This window comes from Gossypium hirsutum, chromosome A07, assembly GCF_007990345.1.
Source record: "Gossypium hirsutum isolate 1008001.06 chromosome A07, Gossypium_hirsutum_v2.1, whole genome shotgun sequence".
In the NCBI taxonomy this organism is placed as follows: Eukaryota; Viridiplantae; Streptophyta; class Magnoliopsida; order Malvales; family Malvaceae; genus Gossypium; species Gossypium hirsutum.
In genome coordinates, this window is record NC_053430.1 from 94,061,738 (window position 1) to 94,087,085 (window position 25,348).

General features: G+C 29.7%; 1 protein-coding gene across 3 annotated transcripts; it reads right to left on the minus strand.

Moving 5' to 3' along the window:
* Positions 1-17,673: 17,673 nt before the first annotated feature.
* Positions 17,674-22,918, minus strand: LOC121231854 (ribokinase). Of its 3 annotated transcripts, none has more exons than XM_041116736.1 (13): positions 22,778-22,918; positions 22,597-22,648; positions 22,421-22,510; positions 22,238-22,315; positions 22,055-22,129; positions 21,496-21,548; positions 20,861-21,011; positions 20,304-20,414; positions 19,296-19,422; positions 19,083-19,180; positions 18,355-18,493; positions 17,999-18,051; positions 17,674-17,912 (listed from the first exon to the last, which is right to left on the minus strand). In XM_041116736.1, the coding sequence occupies exons 2-13, from the start codon at positions 22,639-22,641 to the stop codon at positions 17,832-17,834; spliced, it is 1,101 nt and encodes a 366-aa protein (XP_040972670.1). In that variant the 5' UTR covers positions 22,642-22,648; positions 22,778-22,918; the 3' UTR covers positions 17,674-17,831. The 3 variants fall into 3 exon arrangements, with proteins under 3 accessions (XP_040972670.1, XP_040972669.1, XP_040972671.1); XM_041116735.1 differs by having other exon boundaries at positions 22,597-22,660; positions 22,778-22,916; XM_041116737.1 differs by having other exon boundaries at positions 17,999-18,039; positions 22,597-22,874.
* Positions 22,919-25,348: the final 2,430 nt, after the last annotated feature.

Genomic DNA, 25,348 nt, shown 5'->3' on the forward strand with positions numbered 1-25,348 from the left:
CACGTGGAGTGGATGAGCCAAGTTGCGGGGAGGGCCCTGAGTGTCACAATCGGGGAAAAACGCCCCCACAAATTAACAGCAACCCTCCATGGCCTTGGGATTGCGACTTCAAGGCTGTTTCGACCCACAAATATTATACGCCCATTCTGCCAACCGTCTTCCACTGAACCCTTTGCGCCATCTTTTGAACCCCTTTTCCTGCCTGTCCCTTTGTGCATTTTGGTTTTACTTCGACTTCAACACAAAGCTGGAGTTTCCATATTACAATGTTATTTTATGTTTTTTTATTACTTTACGTTGGATGTGTGATCACTATAATATTGTAATATTGGAAGAAGGGGAAAAAGGATGATCGGAATTGAATTTGAAAGATAAAAGCATCGTGGAGACTATTGTATTAAGAGTCAGATTACATTTTATCTTTTTTATTAAAAAAATGAACAATTTAGTCCTTGTATATTAGATTAAAAAGCAAATTGATCATTTTTATTAAAAAAATTATTTATTTCTGTTGTTAAAAATTAGCATAACTGACAAAATAACTAAATAATTATACGTGGCATGCTACATATACCTCATGTTAACGTACAGGAGCTAGTTTTAACCATAAAAATTGATGAAGTTTTTAATAGAAGAACTCATTCTCTTTTTGATCTTACGTACAGGTACTAATTTGCCTATTTCTTGAAAAGATGATGTAAAATACAATTTCACTCGTAGTACAGAAACTCTAGCTCTAGCCACTACTCCAAGTAAGTTTTGACAATTAAGTGTGGTAATTAAATACATTACCATGAATTACAAGTATCAAACTATTAACGTTTTGTGTTTTATAAATTTATACACCGATAGGGAATTATGTTAGGACATATCGTTAATAAATTTATAAATTATTTTAAAATTTTATTATAAATAAATCTAATTATTATATTTTTAACATGTAAAATCTTGTAGTTCGTTGACAAGAGCGACATAATAAGAGATCGAGATAAAATTTAAAAAATTATATCGAAATTTTTACTTTTGAAAGAGGTCAAAAATGAAATCTTTATACTTAACAAAGAGATTAAAAGGGATTGAATTAAATTAGTAACATTTGCAACATTCAAGAGGCCAAAGTCCCTAGCCCCTACTTGCTCTCCCGTTATATAATTATCATCAAATAGTTGAAAAAAGTGAAAATGAATTTATTCTCCTAGACACTTGGGCTTTATTTGAATATCACCCTAACCTGAATAAAATTATACTCAAACTACAAACTAGATGAAAACACATGTCATTATACAATAAAAAAATATAATGCATAATTATGATGATAGTAAAACACATGTCATTATACAATAAAAAAATATAATGCATAATTATGATGATAGTTAATGTTTTTATTTTTTATAGATCACAAAGGCATTGAACAAAGAGAAAAAGACTAGGCAGTGTGTGAAGAGAAGAGGAGAATATTCTTTATGCATGGTAAAGATTGTGAAGTACTAGGATAATCTTTTGTGGTTCAAGGCATGAACCCAATTTTCTATTATGATATTAAAAAAAAAATCTTAACTAGTAAAAGTTTCATTCGTGGTACGTGGATGGAGGGCAATAAAGCGAAGCTATCATAGCTTTCGGTAGTTTGACGCGCATTTGCATCTTCTCCCTAATTAAGACATATTAAAGCTTTTTTACGCTTGTGGTTTTGATGGTGATTACTCGGTTTCGTTGAATGCTTCCCCCTTCCCTTTTTTTAGGGTTTAGGGTTTCTTTTTATAGCTGTACTTTCTTGAATAGGCCTGTCAAAGTACAATTTTGTAATCACATTGAAGGAAAAAGAAAAACAACCACCTTGATATTTCGTCTAATTATATTGTATTTTTTGTGTTGTTGAATCGCATTTGTATTAAAAATTAATCTATGATTGAAAGAAAAAAGAAAAGGTAGGGAAGCATGTGCATAGGCATTTGAGATCGACCTTGAATTCCATGTAGGTCTCTCCTTTTCATGAAAAGATTGAGAGCTATGGGTACATTTGGCGTTTCTAAGTTTAACCATATACTAAAATAATTTCATTTCCAGCTTAGCTTTATTTGATTGGCCAGCTTCATTAAAAAAATCAAATAAAAACTAAAAACTACCCTCCAAATGCAACAAACAATATGGAAAATGAAAGAGGAAAGAGGTATAAAACCTTAATTATAAATATCGAACTTTGTTTGATGAGGTGGTAACTAGTTCGACATTTTTTACATCAAATTTTGAGTTAGAATTTTGTAGATGAAAACAAAGTACTACCAAAGAGTTTTACCCTTGTTTAAAAATCTTTTTTTACTCGATTTTGAAGTTAATTAAGAGTTGATGTGATTACTAAATATTATAAACCTTAATAATGGATAGTCACTCGTATCCCATGCACGATATGATATCTGTTTCGATAGAGATATGCCCATAACACCAAATGAAACAGCCTTGGATTGCATTGCTCCACCCAACGTTTCTACTATTAGGGATGGATGGAGTAGCTAGTTGAATCTCCAATAATGGTAGGTAATGTTTCTCGCAACTACGCGATGAACGATATTTTGAATCGGATCACTTTAGATTACTTTTTCTTTTATTTCTACACAGTCGGCGGTGTACTTTTGCTATGGGAATTGAATGGAAGTTAGAGCCTTTGGGAGTAGAATATCTTTTCTCATACTCCATAATATATATAATGCCAACCAATGAATGAATTAAAATGTAAATTATTAGCCCAAAAAAGCTAAATTTGATAAAATGTATGATTATAGTTTTAGTCACGCGTAATGAAAAGTTCAAGAAAGGCGAAATCGGTTGGCATATAAAATTATATAAGTGACCTGAACTGGCTGCTCATCACCACCAGCTTACACACTTCAATATTGCAGCTGGAACCTCAGTTGCCATTGCCATTTGCCAACTTCGCTAAGCACAAAGTTGAGAGTTTCGATCCGGAAATGCCCACTTTCATAATATTTAATACATTATATATATTTAATATATATGCTTGGATTCTCTCTTTTAGTTTTTCACACAGGGTTAGTGAAATGGTTAGGTTTAACCATGATCATGATTAAGCTTTAAGAGGCGGCTCGAAAAAATTGGAAGAAATTCCACTTCCATAATTATCTTTCATTTAGTTAGGATTAATATTTAATGATTTACTTAAAAAATAGAAATTTAAAAATTTGTAGTATTGAGGTTAAAAAATGAGTAAGAGGTGGTGGATGGTTGTTCATACAATGGTGAGACACAAAGAGCCATTTTAAAATAAGAGAAGGGTGGGGTGTTTATTCTTGGGGTTAAGGATGAGTATGTATAGGTCAAGTTAATCATCTTTGATCATTAGACCTTGACAAGTGTTTGATGCTAGTCTTATCTATGTTGGCCACTAAGTGAATGATAGACCTCTACATAGGTAGTGATGGAATTGACATGAATTAGATGAGATTAAGATGAGGATTTTGAATTCAAATAATATTTGAATTTAAATTTTGAATTACTATCTGTTGCTCAGATTTGAAGTGAATGTGGATAGATATTTCAAATATACATTAGTCGAATCTGCATTATTTATTCGAATAACAGATGTAGATTAGAATTTAGATATCTGAATCAACTAGTCACGAAATGTGTATAGTTTTGATTATATATAAAAAAAATTTGGTAGATTCAATTTTGAACTTTCATGGATTTGGATATCTAGAAAATGATTGAAAATTTTAAAATTACTCCTTTTTTTCGGATTCAGATACTTAACTTAGGCTAAATTTAGATAGTAATACTCGAATAATTTGTAGATAATAAATAAATTTTGATTTTCAAGCAGATATGCATAATCGAATTCTAATAATTCAAAAAATGTAGATACTACCCTATTGCCATTCCTAAGCAAGAGTACCCTATATAGTGTGGTCGTTGAGAGCACCAAAAATATCCTAATCCTTTTAAAATAGTAAAAATAACAGTAAATGGGAAGTAGGGTCGAATCCTCAGGGACCGGATTGTACCAATGCTCGTTTCTTGAAATCCTGGACAATTTCTTGGCCAAGAAAACCTGCGTTCCTGAAAAATAAAAAATAAAAAAATAGAATTAAGAATTTCGATTTGGAAAAATAAAATAAAAACAGAATTTAAAGTGAATTGAAATTGTGAAATTATATAAATTGCGGAAATTAAAATGAAGAATATAAAAATAAAAAAAGTTTGGGGAAAATGAAGTTTCTTATATGGCGAGATTCTAGCCTCCGATTGTCTCATTCCACTTTGGGTTCTATCCTTGGCTTTTAAGTAACCCTTCTCGAGCAGGATAAGCTAGTTATAGTGGAAGAAGACGCCTACGACCACCAGCTCCAAGGATTTAGACTTAAAATTTGGTGGAGCCTGACTCTAGCCAATAATCGCTTTTGTGGGACTATCTTCTACTAGATCATCACTTCCTAACGGCGAATACCACGCCGTTTTGTCTCTTGGATTCGCCAACCTCTAACGTAGAAAGCCAACGAATCGACTATGCAATCTTTCTAAAACATACAAAGCGGTCGTTCCTTGCACAAGTTGAAAAGATCACCTATTAAGGGACATGGACGAAAGCGTCAGCCCCGTAATCCGGAGAAGTGATGAATACCTTGTTGAGAAGGCTAAGCGCGGATTCTAAGCCTCATGAACCTTTTTAAGGAACTTTGACAACCTTTGGCTAGATGGGTTTAGTGGCTCATGATTTTTGGGAAAGAAATAAATATAATAAAAATGAGATTTTTATTGAAGAAAATATAGAGAGAACAAAAGACAGAGTTTTTGGGAGAGGGAGTGTTTTCAGAAAAAAAAAAGAGATGTGAAATATGTGCCACTCCATCCCCTATTTATAGTACTAGAAAACCTAGTCTATTCCTAATTAAATTCTAAAAGATAATTACAAATAAAAAAATATAATTAAAGATAAATGAAAATAAATCCTAAAATTTAAATCTAAATAATTATCTTTAATAATTATCCTAATATAATTGAAATCAAAATAGAGTCTTGTGCTATAAAATCTCTTCTTTTGCATTTTTGTCCTTGGGTCTTCCATGTTTGCATTTTTGGCACCACTTCTCTCTTTCTTTGCATGTTGGCCTATTATATATTCAAATTCACACTTTTTGCCTTTAAATTTCCTCTCGCCTCCAAATTAGTCCTTAAAAGATAAAAGACCACAAAATAATCCAAATTGGTAGGATCATACTCAAAATAATCATGCAATTAGCACATAAAATATGTCGTTCTAGAGTATTATCACTACGTGTGATCCATGCACAAAAGAATCCAACATCTTTCACTGACGAGATAATTAGAAGCGTCACGTGCCAAGCATATATGTATCGATGAGGTCTATAGCTGGGAAAGTGTAGCCCCCAACTGAAGTCATAGTTGACGAGGTTGTAGTTGGGCAAAGTGATGGTGAAAAAAGCCACTCTGGCAAAATATTAATAACAATTGCCCTCCAATTAATGAGAAGTTATAAAGTGACCTAATTAAGTGGTAGCATAGTTGTCCATAAGTGTCACGTGTGTTGCAAGGCATGAGCTTAAACCTTACTAAACTCAAATGCTCAAATTTCCTTGGTAGGGCCATATACCATTTGTCCCAACAAGGCGCTCCCACTCTATTCAACCCGTCACCTCTTTGGGTAGTTTTAGGCACTTGAGCTCTTTACAAAGTCGAGAGATAAAATTATTGGAAAAAACTCGGTTTGAAAACGATTTTCTTACACAGCAAAAAACTAAAATTTTGAAAATCGACCTGGTTTGCGATATTTATAGCAATAAACCTTAACCGAATTCATACATGTGTTTTTGGATAAGCGGATCCTTGATGTTTTCAAGCTTTCAATCAAACAATCTTCTGCGTTATTCTCGTAGCACGAACTGCTTATAAGTTGAGAGTAAATTCTCTTTATTTTTAGGCAGAATAACAATCTCTCAAAAGTTGTGTAAATAGCTCTACCGGTGCCATCTATTTATAGGAGGAGAAAGTAGAACCCTTACAAAGTTGTAAAAGTTTATTTCCACTGGAAAAACAATATCCTAGCCTATCTAGGATATAGGGGGCGACAACCTTAGTTAATGATACTAGAGTTTTGTTGTTCCACCTCTTTATGTGAGTGGTTTTGGGCCTCTCTCACATCGAATCCAATTATGAGTACTTTCTGGGTTTTTTTGACCCAATACTCTATAATATGATCTAATACGATTCAATTTTTATATTTCCAGAATAAATTTTAATATTGGCATATTAAATAATTTTCTAACCCCAATTTTACCTAGTAAAATTTTGACAATTTTACCTCTAGTAAAATTTCAAGAAGATTCATTCAAGACACAACTCAACATGTTCACTATGACCGAATGATTTATTTTCATTTTTGGGCTTCAAAACAGTTCAAAAATATAAACTCATTCTTCCATATTTTTTAAGTAATCATATATAGAATTGCAAGTTTCTATTTTCATTTTTAAAAACTTGCATTCATTTTCTAATGATTCAATTTTTCCATTTTAGAGAAACTCATAATCATTCCTGAATGTTTCTCATTTCTATTTTTATATCTATTTTGCTCATTTCAATTCAAACACGCAATTCATTTCTGGTTTCAATTAGCTAGCAGAGGGACTGATTGGACATATGAAGTTGAGGCTCAAATGATTTATAATTAAGTTTTGACTTTTCGCCTATTTATTATAAACTCATTTACTCACAAAGTCATTCCACTATAGTATTGTGATTGAGCTCTCCCCAACGACATACCATTACGAAAGCAACTACTTAGTGCTCGTCCAATGACCTTGTCATTAGTGTGTTACCTTCATAGGATATCATTGATCTCTTTGGGATAATATTTGTTCTCCCAATATGATTCTGTTTTATCTCATGGTAATTATTACATCTTCCTTCATGAAAAGTCAATCACTATCAATTAGTGATCAAGTTTCCATCACAAAGACGAACGACCCGTGGCTACGTTTACTTTTCATCAACCTTGTAATGCCAATGAGAGGATATCATTTACCTATGTTTTTGGGCTATGAATTCCATTGTTGTGAATAACGTTACATATTAAAGAAGTCATACACCCAACGTACCAAACTTCGGTTCCTTATCTATTTGAAGTTAGGTTTTTACTTACATCAAAGTGTAAAAGTCACGCATACATAGTTCGCCATCCACTCAGGATTTAGGTATGCCACACTATGAAGTCACAAGTGAATAAGCCCCATAAATAGATTCAAGATTTATTTTGCTTGGGTCCTATCCAATGTACTGTTAGTCCAATTAGTCACATCTATGTCTCTATCTTTTGAGAGTCATCCACTTCGATGCCCAAGATAAGGCATTTCCCCAATTGGGCTTGATAGACGACATATTAGTCTTTCAATCAATTTACTCGTTTCCAATTAGACTAAGGACATGTTTAGGTTCGTCTACTAATACAAGTTGTCTTTCTGTACACGTAATACCACTTAGTATTAGTTAAACATTTAGACAACCAATAAGCAGCATTTACTTCCATTTTATTTTGCGTGTAAAAACCATATGAGGGCAATTATACAAAGTATATTAATGTAATCAATGAATTTGTTAAAAAAATTACAAGTGTATATTGATAGAAATATTACTCTTAAGGCACTAGATCCAACAAAAACCTCAACCAAGGATAATATTGGACGTGTTGAGGGTCCACCATCTTCAAAATATGCCACTTTGAAGACTTTCCAAAAGAGTCGGAAATCTTTCAATAATTAGTAAACACTTCTTTTAAAAAAATTATAATTCGAGATGAGAAAAGAAAATATAAATATTGAAATTTAAATTAAACTTACTGAATGTGATCTTTTGGAAAATAATTTGCATTAATAAATTTCAGAGATAAAGATCAAAATTGTACATGAACTTTGGTCTAGTGTACAATTTTATATATAAAATATTGATTTGATTCAATTTTCACACTATGAATGTCTTTAAATGAGTACGTTTGAACCAAAATCAAAGTTTTGTATATACATTTTCATATATACAATAGATATAAGATAGAGATCTACTTATACCAATGTAAAATTAAAGTAGTTTATACTTCTTCATATATATATATATATTTGTAGGAGTAATATTTGAATAATCTGACTATTGAATTTATCGATATAATTGTACCTGTCATACATACAAAATTTCAAACTAAGCTGATATCACTATTATATCAATTTAAAAAATGTATACATTAATATTTATTGAATACCTCAAATTTCTTCAAAAATAAAAAAATAAAAATATTAATTTCAATCAAATTTAACATACATAATTTATATAAATAAAATATAAAATATCACATGTACAATTAATGCATTTAACAAAATCATGAATTACAGAAGAGCCTACATGAAAATCTTATCAACATATTTATATCAACAATTTATTTCTTTTTCTATTTTAAGTTGGGTTTGTTATTTCATAAATTGATTGGGTATAAATTTACATATTATTAATAAATAATATTAATGTAATTAATAAATTTAAAAATTATTGAAAATAATATATAATTTTTAGATTTTTTAAATATATAATATAATTAACAATATATACAGTTATATATTATTAATATATCAAATACAAATTTTACTCACAATATATAAGTTCATACGTAATCAATATATCAAATAAAAATTCATATATATGATTATTGGTTAGAATGTCTTTTTGCATGTGTTTAGGGGCGGAGTCATTGAGAGACTCAAGGGTCAAGTCCCCCCTAAAATGATAAATTTTCAATTTAGGCACTTTATAATTCATAAAATTTTAAATTAGTAATGGTAAAACTACACTTTAACCTCTTAAAAATTATAAAAATTTAATTTAACCTTTTAAAAAATTATAAAAATATAGACTATTAAAATAATAAAATTACATTTTTACTATCATAAAAATATATAATTTAATTTCTACCCTAAATAATTTTTCACACTCCACCACTTTTTGAATATCTTGTGGACATGAGAATAAGATAAATCAATTCTTTAGTCAGAGATTTTTTTTTTTCTTTTGGGATTTTATTTTGGCTAAGCCATTGAGGATTTTATTAGAAAGTGACTGCAAGCACAACTAATTATTTGCAAGTATTTGAATTTACATTAATGATTACTTTGATACATTAATTTATTTGTATTGTTTTTATATTTTTTGTGTCATTATTATATTTAAAATATTTTATATTTATATATTTTGATACTAGACCAATTATAAGGATTCAAATTTAAATAACTTATTTAATTTTTTTATTTAATTAAAATATTTGAAAGTTTTAATAAATTGGAGCATCCCAATCACCCCTTTCAATTATAATGGGGAAGCTGAGAATTTGAGTAATTACGCATGTAATTACACTCAAATCCAACAATTATCCTATGACTTTCCAAAAATTCATACATGATTTAACTTTAAAAAAAATTATACAAGTTTAAGTTATAAAAATTATATTATAGGTATGAACATGTATGACTATTTGGGATGATTATGATAAAAAAAATCTAAAATTATATTATAAATACTAAAAATATATATTATAAAAAAATAATTTGTGTATTTTATAAATTTATAACCAATAATTATATTATTTAAATTCTAAAAATTTCTAAAATTATGATCAAAAAGTATATCACAAAAAATTATTTACGTGTTACAAAAATGTTATAATATGCTTATTTATAAAAAAAAAATTATAACAAATAAAAGGACATTCTTATTTACATTCCATGCTATATATTGTATAATATATATACTTATTTATAAAAAAAATGATATAAAATTTTTCCATAATTTATTCATATAAAAATAATTTTCTAATGTTACGATTAAAACTTACACTACTTATAATAAATGTAATTAAAACTCTTTTTTTATAAAGATTATATATTATAAATTTTATATTATTTTTATCTAATTTACATGTTATAAAAAATTATAATTTAGCTTAAGTAATTTTCATATTAAGTTTATGTAAGTTTTTATAATCAAAGTTACATATTATTTTCATCGTGAACCCAAATATTATGTGGTAAATACTAGTTATGCAATCACAGTATGTCTTCTTACACCATATCAAAGGATATTGTTTGAGAGAACTGAGTTAGATAAAAGCACCAGAGATGACTCACGAGCTTTTTAATTTGAATTATTCAAAACTTCAGAATTGAGAGGAAATTTGTTGTTCTAAAAAAAAATTCTCGTGCTAATAACATCACATCAATATAACATAAAAAACAAGGTTGGATCATATTAACATGTTGCATACTTTATAACTTCAGTCATAGGTGGAATTGGAATAACCCGTACTTTGAAAGGTATATGAAATAAGGAAATATTGATAATCTTAATGATATAGATTCAAATTCAGATGATGAAGAACTTGGTTAAAGACCAACAGATGATGATAAGAAGTATATGTTAAAGTTAAAGAGCTAATAGCCCAACAAATATGAAATACTAGAACAATTAGATAAATTTGTATATAATATTTATTTTTCGTGTTATTTTTATTAGTCATATTATCAATTACTTTCTTGGACTAACATATTACATATGATGATTTAATTTAAATTTTTGTTACTTGCTTAGAATTTTTTATCGTATTGATAATTTTTTATAGTAACTAATATTTTTTGAAAAATATAATTTATGTAACTATGTAATTACACTTTGCAACTACAATTTCTACTATCAAACATGTTATAGAGAATAATGATGTAATTACACTCTGTGAATTAAATACATTTAGAAAATTATACTAATAATTATATTTTTCATCTAATTACTTTGTACTGTTCAGACAAATTCAAATATTAAAAAGCACTCAAAGGAACAACGAGAAATAAAAGAAGGCTCAATAAATTTTTCAGAGTAAGTGTTTTTTGTATTACTTTGTAATAAATGAAGGAATGATAATGAGATCAGAAAAGCTACTATTTATAGTTGAACTCTCTTACATCTAATGAGACAAATTAAATTACATAAACAATTTAGATTCAAATTACTAAGGTGAGGAAATGAGTTGAGAAGGTAGGTGACAATCAAGACTATCTATGTATAAAATTGTAAACATTTTTATATTTTATATTTTATATTTATATATATTTTGTAATTTTATTTCTTTTGGAATAATTTGTAGCAATACTTTTTTTCTAAATTTCTATAACTTTATAAGTTTTTTAACTTTTCTATATTTTTAATAATTTTAATAAATTTTAAATTTTTTTTATTATGGTAATAATTTTTAATATTTTTCTGTAATTTTTTATAATTTATATAAATTTCTTGTCATTTAAATTTTTATATTTTTTTGCAGTTTTTAATAATTTATATATTTTCATTTATAATAATGTTTATGCTTTTCTATATTTTTCACTTTAAAATTGTTTATAATTTATAAATTATTGAAATATTTTTAAATGAAAATTACACTTAATTGAGTTTTCAATTGAAAGTTAACAATTAATTAAATCCTTAAAATTATGTTTTTCATCGAAGCTATTGATGGTCTGTTAAGTGATGACGTAGTAGTTGGCGAGAAAAAAATTGATGACATGGTAAATGAGTATGATTTTCTATAAAAAAAATTTCAGATTTTTTTAACATTTAAACAGAATATTATAAAATAAATAAAAAATTATAAAACTTCAAGTTCAATAAGAAATTTTAAAATTTATGAAAAAAATTCTGGTTTTTTTAAAATATTTAAAAATGCTAAAAAAATCCTAAACATTTTTGAAAGATTCTAAAAATTATTGAAATTTAAGTTTGATAAGAATTTTTTTTTAATTATAAAAAAAATTCTAAAATGTTCTTTACAAAAGCTGAAAAAATTCTAATAAATACTAAACTTTCTAAATATATACAAAAATTAAGAAATTTTAAAAAGTTATCGACCAACAAATTTAATAAAAAAATTTGTATTTTTTTATATACATTTACTTAAAATTTCTATATATAATAAATTACTAATTCAAATTAATACTAAATAATTTCAACATTCAAACATATAAATTTTTAAACTTTATTAACTTGATAACTAGCTGAAATAACCACACATTTATATTTTAATATAAAGTGAGACTCGAATTTACGTGCTAAAAATTCTCAAAGCCTCAATCTTTCCATTACAATCATACAATAATTTTTTAAATTTCATTATGAAATTACAAAATATTACTAAATATATGTTTATAGAAGTAAAGGCCCACAAAGAGAGAAGTTACCAAGTTATTGACTGCAACAACATTAACATCAACACAACGAGAAAGCTTAATAGAAATCCAAGGACCATATATGAACCTCTTAAAATGATAAATTTTTAATTTAATTCTTTTATAATTTTGATCCCTAAAAAAAATTTTCTACCTCCATAACTTCATCAACATCGAATGGCAATGGGACTATCTAAAAGGGGAAATAGAAGATGGTGAGCGCCATGTGACACCCAAGATGACTACTAACTCACTCTTATTTTTATTTATTATTTATAGATTTTAAAAATATTTCTCAAAGTTTTGGATATAGTTTAGATGTTGTGATAGTGACTATCTAATTGTAATCATTCCTTTCCCTATTTCCCTTTTCACCCTTCTTTTTTTAGCTTATATATATATAGTTTATTATAGGGGCGGAGCCAAGAAATTTTTGGAGGGACCGGAATAAAGTTGTACGTATATTTTTATGATAATAAAAGTAAAATTTTACTAGTTTAATAGTCTATATCTTTATAAAATTTAAAGGATTAAATTATTTTTTCTCATTCTTTAAGGGGGTAAAAATATAATTTTATCATGTACTAATTTAAAATTTTTAAAATTATAAAAGGACTAAAGGTGAAAACTTTCATTTTGGGGCCGCTTGGCTCCGCCCCTATCTATTATATTCTTATCATGATTAATGTCAAAAAATTTAAATACAACAGACATTTTTTTATGGAACTTCAACTTATAATGGAGGAAAAAACGTGTTTAAACACACTAAAATTCACATCCTCGTAATTATGATAGTAACAATATTGTTAATTGAATTAAGGTTCAATCCATAAATATAACAAATACTTAATTTATGTATATATGATTTTGAATATTAAATTAACAAATAGATAAAATAAATAAATAAAAATTTGGCATTTGGTAAAATTATGGTTATTTGAAATCCATCAAGTTCTGACTCGACTCAACTCTCTCTCTCTCTCTATATATATATGAAAACAGAGTTTTGAGAAGAGTGCCCACCTCACATTACCTCGTTTTGAACTCGCATTGCTTGTTTTAAGAAAATTACCTAAATACCTTTATATTATTAGAATTATTTTTATATATTTTAATTAAAATTTTTGAAATTTTTATATGTATTTTAATTAGATATTTTTAATTTTATAATATGTATTTTATTTAATCTTATAAAAAGGTATAAGATATAAAATCATGTAATATTTTGGGAGGATGATGAGCTATATATAATAATAAATAAAGTCTAATGATGATGAGTTAAGTAAATTGGCAAAAACTAAAGTATTCTCCAACTCTTAATGATGATATGAGTTCTCGCATGCATGCAGTCGCCCGACTTTAGGATTACTTTATTTACAAATCAAGTTGTTCCAACCATATGAAAAATGGTGGTCCAAAATTCTAAATCATTATCATCATCACTATCCATGACACAGTTTTCTTTAAAATATCTTTAGTCGAATTATATTTTGTCTCTTTTATTTAAAAAATGGTAAATTAATTCTTGTGTGTTAGATTAAAGAATGAATCAATTTTTCTGTTAAAATTTTTATCTATTTCTACTGGTAGGTGATAACGCATTATTATCTAGTTGAGTGAATTAGTCTCTCTAAATCAACTCGAGATACATGTGGCACGCCAAGTTCCACTCTTTGGTTGATATGTTAACTACGTTAATATTTAACAGTAATAATTGATGAAATTTTAATAGAATGACCAGTTTGCTCTTTCATTTAACGTATAAGAATAAATTTATTTATTGAAGACAAAATACCATCTAATTCCTAATATAAAGGCATTTGTGATATTTTTATTTTCTAAAATAATGCTTTGGTGAAATATAATTAGATTTGAAAGTCTAACAATTTGCTATATAACTGAGTTGAAATCAGAATAAATAATTTGAGTTGCACTCATACATGCATGCATGCATCCATACATATATCCAATCCTCAATATTTCATAATTCCATGCAGGGGGAATCTGGCCTCCCTTGGAAATTACTATTTAAGTACACTATAAAATGATAAATTAAAAATTAATTTATTGTAAAATTCTATTTTGATCCCTTGAAAATGAAGAAAATTATGTGTTTAATCCTTTTAAAATTTACTCAATTCTGACATCTTTTAAAAAGAAAATTCTGACATTACCGTTACTCCATATTATATATTTAAATTGCAGCCATTTTGTAAACCCAGATCTCTTCCGGAGATTTCTCTTTTTTTTAAGAGAAATCAAAGAAGAAAGTGATGGATGTATATATCAAGTTTTGATCCTAACAATGGACCCATTCATTATACACTATTTAATATAATGTAAATTATCTAATTTGGTCACTCAATTTTTGGATATTTTCATTTTGGTCACAGAAATAAAAAAAAATTTACAATTCAATGACTACATTATGATAATTTATCGTTTTCATCACTCAACAGATTTTTCACTAACTACGTCTGAAGTTGCATTACACTTCGTGTCCACGTAAGCCATCCTTGCTGATAAATAGTTTTTTTCATAAGGTTCATTGTCTGCCACCACTAGCAACCGAAGGTTGCTTGGCATTGACGGCGGAAATCAAGCCGAAGAACTCGCGGATGATCTTCTTTTGGGATTTCTGCCACCGACCGCACCAAATTGTGTGAACGGTAATGCTGCCGGTGAGCACTGGACCCATGTGGTATCTCAAGTGGACTAACTCCGATGAACTCTCGTAGTTCTTGGAGCTACCGAATCTTAAATTGGACCTGTTGGGTTTTAAGTGAAACCATGGACGATACCCAATGGCCGGAACCGGAGCTGCTATCAGCAGTGTAACAACTGTGATGAGGCTTAGAAGTACCGAACCACGGTGCATTTTTAGCAAATGGGTTGATAGAGTAGGAAATGAGGAAGAAAATAGATGCGTACTTAAGTTTTGTGGTGGCGATGAGTATATATAGAGTGTCCAGTGATGAGTTTTATAGGGCACTGATTTGCAGGGGGAGATGAAGGACAGTGAGATTCTTTAAAGTAAAGAATCAACAAATGAACCACACCCAGTTAATGAATGAATCAACAAGAGGAATACAGTTTGGTTTTCTGGCTTCAATTTCGTTCCTCTGTTCTCCCACAAGGTGGACAACGAATCTTATTACCAGGTAGAAGGGCTTATGTGGACATGAAGTGGAATGCCTCATCAGTGACCAAAATGATAATTTATTGTAACAGTGGTGATTTTTATTTGAGTGATCAAAATGAAAACACCCAAAAAGTTGAGTGATCAATTAAAAAATTTACCTATAATGTACATACATATAAATGAGTGTATGATGAGTGTTGGATGGCATATATTTGAGTCTAATCAATATTCACCAACTGCAAGAGATAAGAGTTGCTTGAGCCTATAAAATCCATGGACCAACCTCTAACGAGGGGTGGGTTCCAAACTTCTTTTATATATGTTTTATTATTCATTAAAATTAATTTTTCGACATTCATAAATATTTCTCTCGATAATGTTATATCTGAAGTTTAAATTATGATTTTTTTTCTAGAAGTGTAATATCATTTACGAGAAAGGATTATATGAACTGTGATTCCACGTCATATTTATTCCTTCCCAATAAGAGAATGACAAATCAGATTTTTCCTCATGATTTTTAGCTTTTTTTAGTTGGATTTGAATTTTTGCAAGAGGAAAAATCTGATTTATTATTCTTCTATTGGAAAGGGATAAGAATGACGTGTAAAATGTCAAATTCTTTTTATTAGTCCATATACTATACATAAGTTATAGGCTTAATCCCTATATTTTTGTCCAATCACTTTTACTTTATATACTATATGTAAGTTCTTAGTCTATATACTATACATAAGTCATAGTTCAGGCTATTCTCCCAGGTCCGAAAGCTCGCTTGAAAAGCGGGAGGGTTTGGACAAAAATATAGACTCGAAAAATAGGTTTGGACAAAAATAAGGTATGTTTTCTAAATAGTCCAGACCTCGAGTAATTTTTTTTGTCCCAGCTCAAACTTGCCTAATTTTTTTTGTTGTTTTGCTACCATTTTGCTATTGTATTACTACTATTTTGTTGTTATTATTTGGATATTATATAACTCTTGTTTTATTGTTAATTTTGTCACTATTTTAGAGGCATTTGCTTGCTAAGTTGTAGTTATCTTAGTATTATTTAAATATAAGATTTTTTTAATATATTTTCAACTTGTTGGGAAACATTTATTTTAATGCTCTTAGTGTATTTAATATATTATATTTTTTAAAATCTATTTTTTATATGGAAAAATAATATAAAAATTTTAATACGGGCGGACCAGATCAAACTCGGATGTAACGTTTTTTATTTGGATCGAATTTAAACAAAATTTTAAATCTCTTTCTAAACCTACAAAGTGAGTTTAAAATTTTACCGTAAGTCCTACCCCGACCACGAACATGTCTAATGGAAACATGGGTTGAACCGTGAAAATCTTGGTGGGAATGTAATTAATTAAAGGGTGGTCCAGCTGGGGTCCTTTGATTTGAGTTTGAGCCCTACAAGTAGAAAATTATATGCCTTAATTGGTAAACCCATTAAAACCATGGTCCAAGGGAAAATGACTTTGTGGACCAGCTGAAAGCCTAAAAGGCCCAATCTGGTATAAAAAATATAATATATTCCATGAGTATTTCACATGGACTGCCAAACCTATACTTTCCGCTTATTTTCAAACATGTCTTGTCCTTCATTTTCCTCGATCCTGATAGTTGGATTTGTAGTAACCTACCGATAGATGTAAATTGGTGTATATCGATATTGGAGTATATCATTTTCAAATTTATCCTTATTTAAAAAATATTTAATATATATAATATGTAGGATGTGCTTCGTATTTTTCAGTCAAATAGATGGTGATATTACGACGAGAAACTTCTTGATGTTGAGACGACGGACGACGTCGTGACGACGCGAATGGGGACGTTGTGAGTTTTCCAATTAAACTCTGATTACTCTAGAAATATTTTAAAATGATTGAGACATCAATTAAAAGACAATTAAATATGTAGTACTATAGTGATTTTTATTTGGAGCAACAAGATACAGTCGCAGATAAATTTTTGTGATAATTATGAAAAAAAATTTTGTACCCCTTTTGAGAGAACTCTATGAGAGTTAAAGTTTTATTTTCGAGGTTTAAATTTAGTACATTTAGATTTATTTTCTCTATATTATACTCTAATTTATTCATTTAGTGAAAAGTTAGAAACCTCTTTTGCCCATAGTTTTTATCATCTTCAGAGGAGATTTCCACGTAAAATATTTATATTCGATCTTCTCTACTTTTCTCAACATAATATTTGTATATAAATTTTAATAAATTTCAAATATAAAAGGTTCATCACTAAATTTCTAATTTATTGATTTATATTTGTTTTTGTGTCGGCTAAAACAGGCAAATTAATGTTAGTCTAGATATCATTTTATCACTGTCAACGTATGAGATAACAAACTTCGCCTACAACATGGGGGTGCCTTGCCTTGTAGGGAACTTTCTATAGGAAGCTCGCTAGACGTGGATCTGTACGGAGAGGAAGTACGGTGCGGGCGCCTAAAGCCCGACAGCCAGTTGCAGCCTGAAATGGAGCATCACATTTGGCTAAACAAGCTTCTCATAGCAATCATTATAAAACCATTAACAAAGAGTAGTAAATCCGTTTACCACTTGAGCTGCAAAGGGCAACATCTTCTCTGGTGGCATGCCTGCACACACAGCTAAAAACAAGAAAAATGAATACTCAATCATCGCCTTCATAATGCCCGAATCAAACAGAAAGTAGTAAGCCAGAGCAGTACAATGCCATCGTATTCCCAGCAATCATATTCTAAAAAATCACTAGGAAAGCACCAAACGCTACCTTAGATACCATTTCACATCTCTTCTAGGTTTATTGCTAGTTAGGGTCTTTTGGGAATAATGGATCCTTGATACTGACACAAGTACGAGCACCTAAAGAATAATAGGAGTCTCTCATACCTAATTTAGAAGATAAAAGTACATAGTAGGCTGAAACGTACCATATAATACTGCTCCAATAAATGCATCTCCTGCGCCAGTTGTGTCAACAAGTTCTGATGGTGGGATCTTCTCAGCTGTTCCCACAAATAACCGGCCAGTTATTGTCCCTATCCCATTTGCACTCAACTTGGTTTCCACCTATACAGACCCCAAACACAAAATTTTCAAATTAAAAGAAAATTGCTCACACCATCTCTAGGAATTTTTATCTAGAAGATGAACAACCAAATTGCATTGTCTATTTGTCAAAGAAAGAAAAGTTGGCGGATATTGCAGGTGATAGGAGAAGAATAGAAGTTTAAAAGCCAGAAGTAGCTCGGAACAACTCTTACAACTTAGCTGTCCAAAGAGATAACCTTAACATTCCCTAATCAATTAGCCTAGTCAAACACATAAAAGACATGATTATTTTTATCTGAAATGATTGTCCAAAATTAGTTGTATTAATAGCAACTTATAAGTGATGAAATCAACAGAGTATCAACTGCCATAGAAGCCAACCCCTGCTAAATAGCAACATCTATTGAAGGCAGCTGAACCATAAGTATAGACTTCCGCTTCCCTTAATTAAGAACTCAAATCTAAAAAAGATTTGAAGCAGTGAAGCTCATGTCGGTCAACAATTCTATCCACACTGGACAGCAGTTTACGAGAGACCCGTTCATAGACTAAACTTTAGTCCTAAGGCCTACACATAAGTTATAAAGTCCTCTGCATTGTATATTACCGATGAAATGCATGTTGGGATGGTCTTGCTGTCATCTTTTATCAGCTTTAATGATTCCAATAAACAGTGAACATCCATTTCTTCAGCATCAGAACCACCTACAATCATGGTAAAAGAACCTGTAAAAAACTGCCAATTCACATAAATAAAGCACGGTATAAATCTGGTTAAAGGGATATTATGCAACAGCACAATTCCTGCAACTATACTCACCATTTACACTTCTTTCTAGCATTATGCATCCCTCTTCCCCCAGTGTCACAACCACAAATTTTAGTTTTGGCAACCTCAAAAGCATGGAAATAAGTGCACTTGGAACCGATGGAGCTTCTGTCCATGCCTGTATCATTGGAAGTTCATAACACATGCAAAAAAATTTAAATAACTTAATAAATTTCCATCCACAATGTTCAACAAAGCATTAAGGTTTTACTTGGTAGGGGGAAAGAAAATCGGAAAGTTGAAAACTTGGAGTAGAAAAATAGAAAGAAAATATATTCTGTTTCATTGCTGTGCTTGGTAGGAAAGATGAAAAAATTAAATGAAAAAAAGTGATTTTCTTTCCATTCATTGCTTGGTAGTGTTGAAAATGAAAAGAAATAGAATGGAGCTTTTGAAAAATGAATAACTTTGAACTAACTTGCATCTCTCTCTCATTTTCTCTCCTCATATCATTCCAATTAAGATTAATTGGTTTTATGAATTAGGATGGAAAATGGCCACCTCCCTAATTTTCTTTCCTCTCACTTCTCTTTTCTACCAAGCACACTGAAAATTTATTTTATTTTCACTTTTCCACTCCCTCTTTCCATCCTTCCACTTTTCCACTCAAGCAAGCAACCCCTAAAGGAAGCAGGCCAAAACCATATAATTAGAATGACCAACTAAATTCAAAACTAAAATAAATTTAAGCGATCATGAAAAAAATATTTCATGAAGATAGCAGCAGATGATGTCAGTCATAAAAGATATAAAAGGAGGACCCTGTGGAGGTTGACTAAGAGCTTATTTTATTTATCTTTGACAAACATTTATCCGAACAGACACTAGACCAAAGTAAGCAAAAAGAACAAAAAGGCATGAGTATTGTAATTTTTAAGCAGAAACAGCACAGTCAATGGCCAAAAGTTACAATGCCAAAAGAAAATGTGAGAGAGGTGATGGTCAAGTGATAGAATGTTCTATGTAAAAGAAGCATATAGTGATGCAAGATCAACTTACTTGTGGAAACTTAGCTGAGCATATAGCATAAGTAGCAAAATCCAGAAGATCATCTAAACCTTCCCTTTCCCTTTCAGCCTCAACTAATATAGGTATATTCTTGCGAGCAGCCTGTACTGAAAATAGCCAAAAAGAAATGCTATTGACTTGCTATTTATTGATATTAATCTTAATGAGGAATGTAGAGGAAGAGTATAATGTTTTAGCAATTACAATGTCAAATTGCCAACATCATAATATGCCATAGGTTGAAGCTAAAGCTAATCACAGAACATAAAATAACAAAGTTCCAATGAACTTGGTCCTGTTTTAAGTTTTCAATCAAAATACCAGTTGCTCACAAGCCTGTGGGCAGCCTAACAGTTGCAAAACAAACTCTTCGCTTCTAGTAGTTTTTCAAGAAAGGAACCAAGATAATCACCATAAATGAGTTTGAACTTTAGAACAACGAAGATACATTAGTTTAAATCAAATCAAACTGCCAACCATGCAAAATCTCATGGCTTCACCTACCTCGATACTACAAGCATACGCAGAATAAGAAAATAAAAGTTTACCTCTTTTGCAACAACTAAAGCAGTTTCATGATGTCTTCCATCAAAGTAGACCATATTTACTCCATCCAATGCAGATAATAAACTTGACTGAGAAAGTTCCTCCGGTATCAGGGGCGGATAACCAGGGGTGTGGATACATGTGCGGGTGTTCCTGAATTTATTATTTGATACATGAGTATTCACTTCAAACCATAATGAGGAATATTTTATCATAATATGCACTTTGACTGAATTAAACCAGTCAGCAAACATCCTGATTTTATGTTCATTTTGGTAACCTAAGCAACAATTTTCTCTCTTCTTTTTTGCTATTCTTGTTACGAGTATAAGATCACAGCTTCCCTCCACACCCAAAGAAAATGTAAATAAATTGAAAGTACAATTTTAATTTAAACATTATTGCAAAGAAAGGAGTGCAGGATCTGATCAGAACAGAATTTAGCCATCTAGCCACTCTGCCGAATACAATTTTCAGTGCTGTAAGCCTAATATGGATGGATTGCAAAGAGGGGATTTTCAGGAAAACACACTGCTTACTGAAAGGATAACTTATAATCCAACACTGGGAATAAACCAATAAAGGTAGGACATTGGAATATACAGAATGTCACAGCAATCTAAATCTAAGTGCTGACGTTTGGCTGTCAACGATAACATAAGTAAATGATGAATTACCCTCCTCAGAAACCTGAAAGCAACAAAATTAAGTTAGAGAAGGAGAGTGTTTAGGTTGTAATGCAACATGTAAGAGCAGTAAAAAATGTACGATACAATAAAAGCTGGCAAAGGCTACTGTATGGCATTATCTGATAATAAAGATTTCACACTTTAATATTCAAGGGACCAAAAACTTGTTCATATGAACCAAGGAAATAGCAAAGATCTGCTTTGCTCACCAAGAAACAGTTCCGTAGGGGATGCTATGTACATGTACTTCCCAAACTAAAAATGATAAACACATCTCTTCACAGGTCTGAGTTCCTAGGTTATATCCTTGCCTTAGGAAAGTTAAGATAGCATACTTGAATGAACAATATACATTTATAGAAAATCTTATTCTAGAATCAAACAGAGCCAAATAAATGAGTGAAACAAATCCTCAAAGCAAATAAGCTTCAAAACCAATCAAGATAATAGCAGGCCAAAGGTCTCTCCCAAAACTAAGAACCATAAATAATCTCATAAAAGGCTTACAATAAAGAATGAAGTGTCGACTCCATCAGCTTCAAGCTCCTCCAATATGCCCTTGCCATGAGAATCATTGGAAACCTAATGAATTATATGATGCCACAAATATGTGATCTCAGTCAATAGTAGAGTTTTACAGAAGGAAGTAAATTGAGAAAGAAAGAGAGAAAGTGCAAAGATATGTAAGACCTTGGAAATTAAACGTGGGTTTAATCCCAAACGAGCAGCACAGGTTGAGGCATTTCCAGCATTCCCACCTCCTTGAACCTAATAAAACAAATGACATAATTTGTCAACTAATGGTAGTCAATGCATACAAAGAAATAGAATTTCAAAATGAAAAAAAGAAAAAGGAAAAGAAAGAAGAAGAACCTTCAAGCTAGTGCTTCTGATTTTGTCATCTGGATTAGGAAAAGAAGCCACAGTGGCCAAGAAATCAACTGCGACTTGCCCACAGCCTAGCTGTTGATTGTGTTGTACAAAGTTCAAAAACACATAGTCAATTTGTATTCTAAAGGCTAATGCTTAACAAAAGGAAAAAAACGTACGACGATACGGTTTTGGGGAAGAGGTGGAAGCGAGTCGGATGACATTTAGGCCCTGAAAATTTTCCTTTCCAAGAGAGATTGTTTATGAATAAAGCATGCAAGGATTGATGAAAATAACATATAATGGAAGAAAATGAAGGGGAGGAGAGAGAGAGAGAGAGAGAGAGAGAGCGGAGGAAACCTGGTAGAGAGAGACAAAATTGAGAGATATGTAAGTGTGGATTGGTGAGAGTGATGAAAGCACATGGTCTCTAGGTGCCAGCTGAAAATGGTTAGACTACAGAGAGATACTGTAGTGAATACTGGGCTATTTGACCTATCTCACCCAAAAAAAAAAATTGGTTCAAAAATAATCATTTAAATCATCTAAAATCAACAATAAAATTGAATTGTGGATATAAATGGTGGACATTTATGTATTTTTTTAAAATTATATTATATTGATATATATGTTATATATGTTATACTGATGACAAATATCTATTTATTTGAATAAAAAAAAAGTTGTAAGTATTGAGATATAGATTTGCACCTTTATCTGATTATATTTTTTTAAGGTATTGGGACATTGATGATTTGCACCTTTTTATTAGATAAAAAATTGTTTTTGGGTTGTAGTCTGTGCATGGCTAGCACCCCAGTAGTCTATATATATATATGGATGCTCTTTGGGTTGTATTATTGTAACTAGAGGGAAAAATTTTGTTGAAAGTATCCTATTGAATAAAAGGCTATTATAGTTACTCATCATTGAAAAAGCAAATAATTTATTGCCTGAGAAAATGTTGGAAACTTTGCGCCCATCTTTGCAGGTTGTTAACCCGTCTTAAATTATTTTCTTATTTGATGAGGAATAACTGTAATTACTTGATTTGCATGGTCAACACCCCTTTATCTGATAAAGAAAAAAAATTCTAGAAAATATCCTACTGAAGAAAAGGCTATTATAGTTACTCGTCATTAAACAAGCAAATAATTTATTGCCTGAGAAAATTTATAAAAGGTTGATTGTTTGCTTATCCAATGACGAGTAACTGTAATTACTGTTGGAAAATTTGGACATCACATATATAATAAGGATAATTACATATTATTTACTATCATGATAGTTTAGTCCAAATTAAAAGTGATCTAATTTGGTTAGAATTTTATTGGGCTTTTAATTATTAAATAAAGTATGGGTCAAATATGTGTAGATACTCTTCTAATCAAATTCTAATTAATGATGGGCTAATTAGAATTTGATTAGAACTAATATGCTAAGGTTATAAATATTAGGGTTATGGTCTCCAAATTATACACAAGATATCTTTTCTAATATCCCATCATTAGGAAAGAGAGAGCACATATTCTCTGAATTTCTTGTGTGTTAATTTGGAAGATCAAATCTCAAGTCCCAGAAAGTTTCAAGGAATCCATGGATTCAGGTACGCTTCCGCATCTAGTTTGTTCTTGATTTATTCTTAATGATTTGACATAACAGATCCTGGTTTATTAAGTTATATTGTAGATTTATTTTATAAATTCTAACAAGTGGCATCCGAGCCTCGTCATATCGAATCATTGGGAATTGATTCAGGTTCTTCATTTGAATAATTAATTCTTGAAATTTTATGGATTTTATATTTTAATTATATATTATGTTGAATCTTTAAGATTCCTGATAAATTTTTGGGTTTTGATTCTTTAAATAAAGTTTTATGATTTTATAAATATAATCTAGTTTAATATTTGCATATGCTATTCGAAAGATGAATGTTCATTTATTTATTTGATAAGAATTGATTTGTGAGATTTTTTTATCTTCTTTTCACACAATTATTTTATAATTTTTGGTTAAAGTCATTATTAATTTAAAATTACAAACTTACAACTTTTTTACAATTGAAGAATTTCAATTGAGTTGTATAATTGGTTTTGAAAGTTAATTCACTTGATAGAATAAATGAATGTTGGTAAGATATATTCTTTTTCGCACTATTTATTTTAAATTTTCTGTTTGTAGTTGAACATATATGGAATCATCATCCTTTATCTTTATTTATGATGAATTATATTCACCATTGAATTCAATTCATATATACGAATGATTACTTTTGGTGTCTTTTATAATTATTTTATGTAAATTTTAGTCTTTATGGAATCTCACTAAAATTAAAATATTTGGGATTATTTTGAATATGGTGGCTATGAATTTTCATATGTAGTTGCCCATATAAAGACTTTTATATAATTTGGGATTCTTCTTATAATTTGTGGTTATGGATTTTTTTTTAAGTATTTGTGCATATAAAGAAGTTTTATGATGATTTTTTTAGTCATGAATATAAATTTGAGTTTACATAAAATATGTAAGGCAAGCCAGTATTATTTTTATATTTGTGTGTGTATATATATTATATGCATATCAATGATTTTGAGGATTAATGCATGATTATAGTTTGTGTGAACAGACGTTTAACCATTATTCAATAAGATATCTTTTATAGTTTAATTGGTGAAATTAAGTTTTGATGGATATCATTGAAGTTAATTTTTTTTTTATTTTGTTATGGTTATATATTCAATTTTATGTGTGCTTTGGTGCAAATTCATGTCAACTATGATTTTGAGGATTAATGCATGATTATAGTTTGTGTGAACAGACGTTTAACCATTATTCAATAAGATATCTTTTATAGTTTAATTGGTGAAATTAAGTTTTGATGGATATCATTGAAGTTAATTTTTTTTTTATTTTGTTATGGTTATA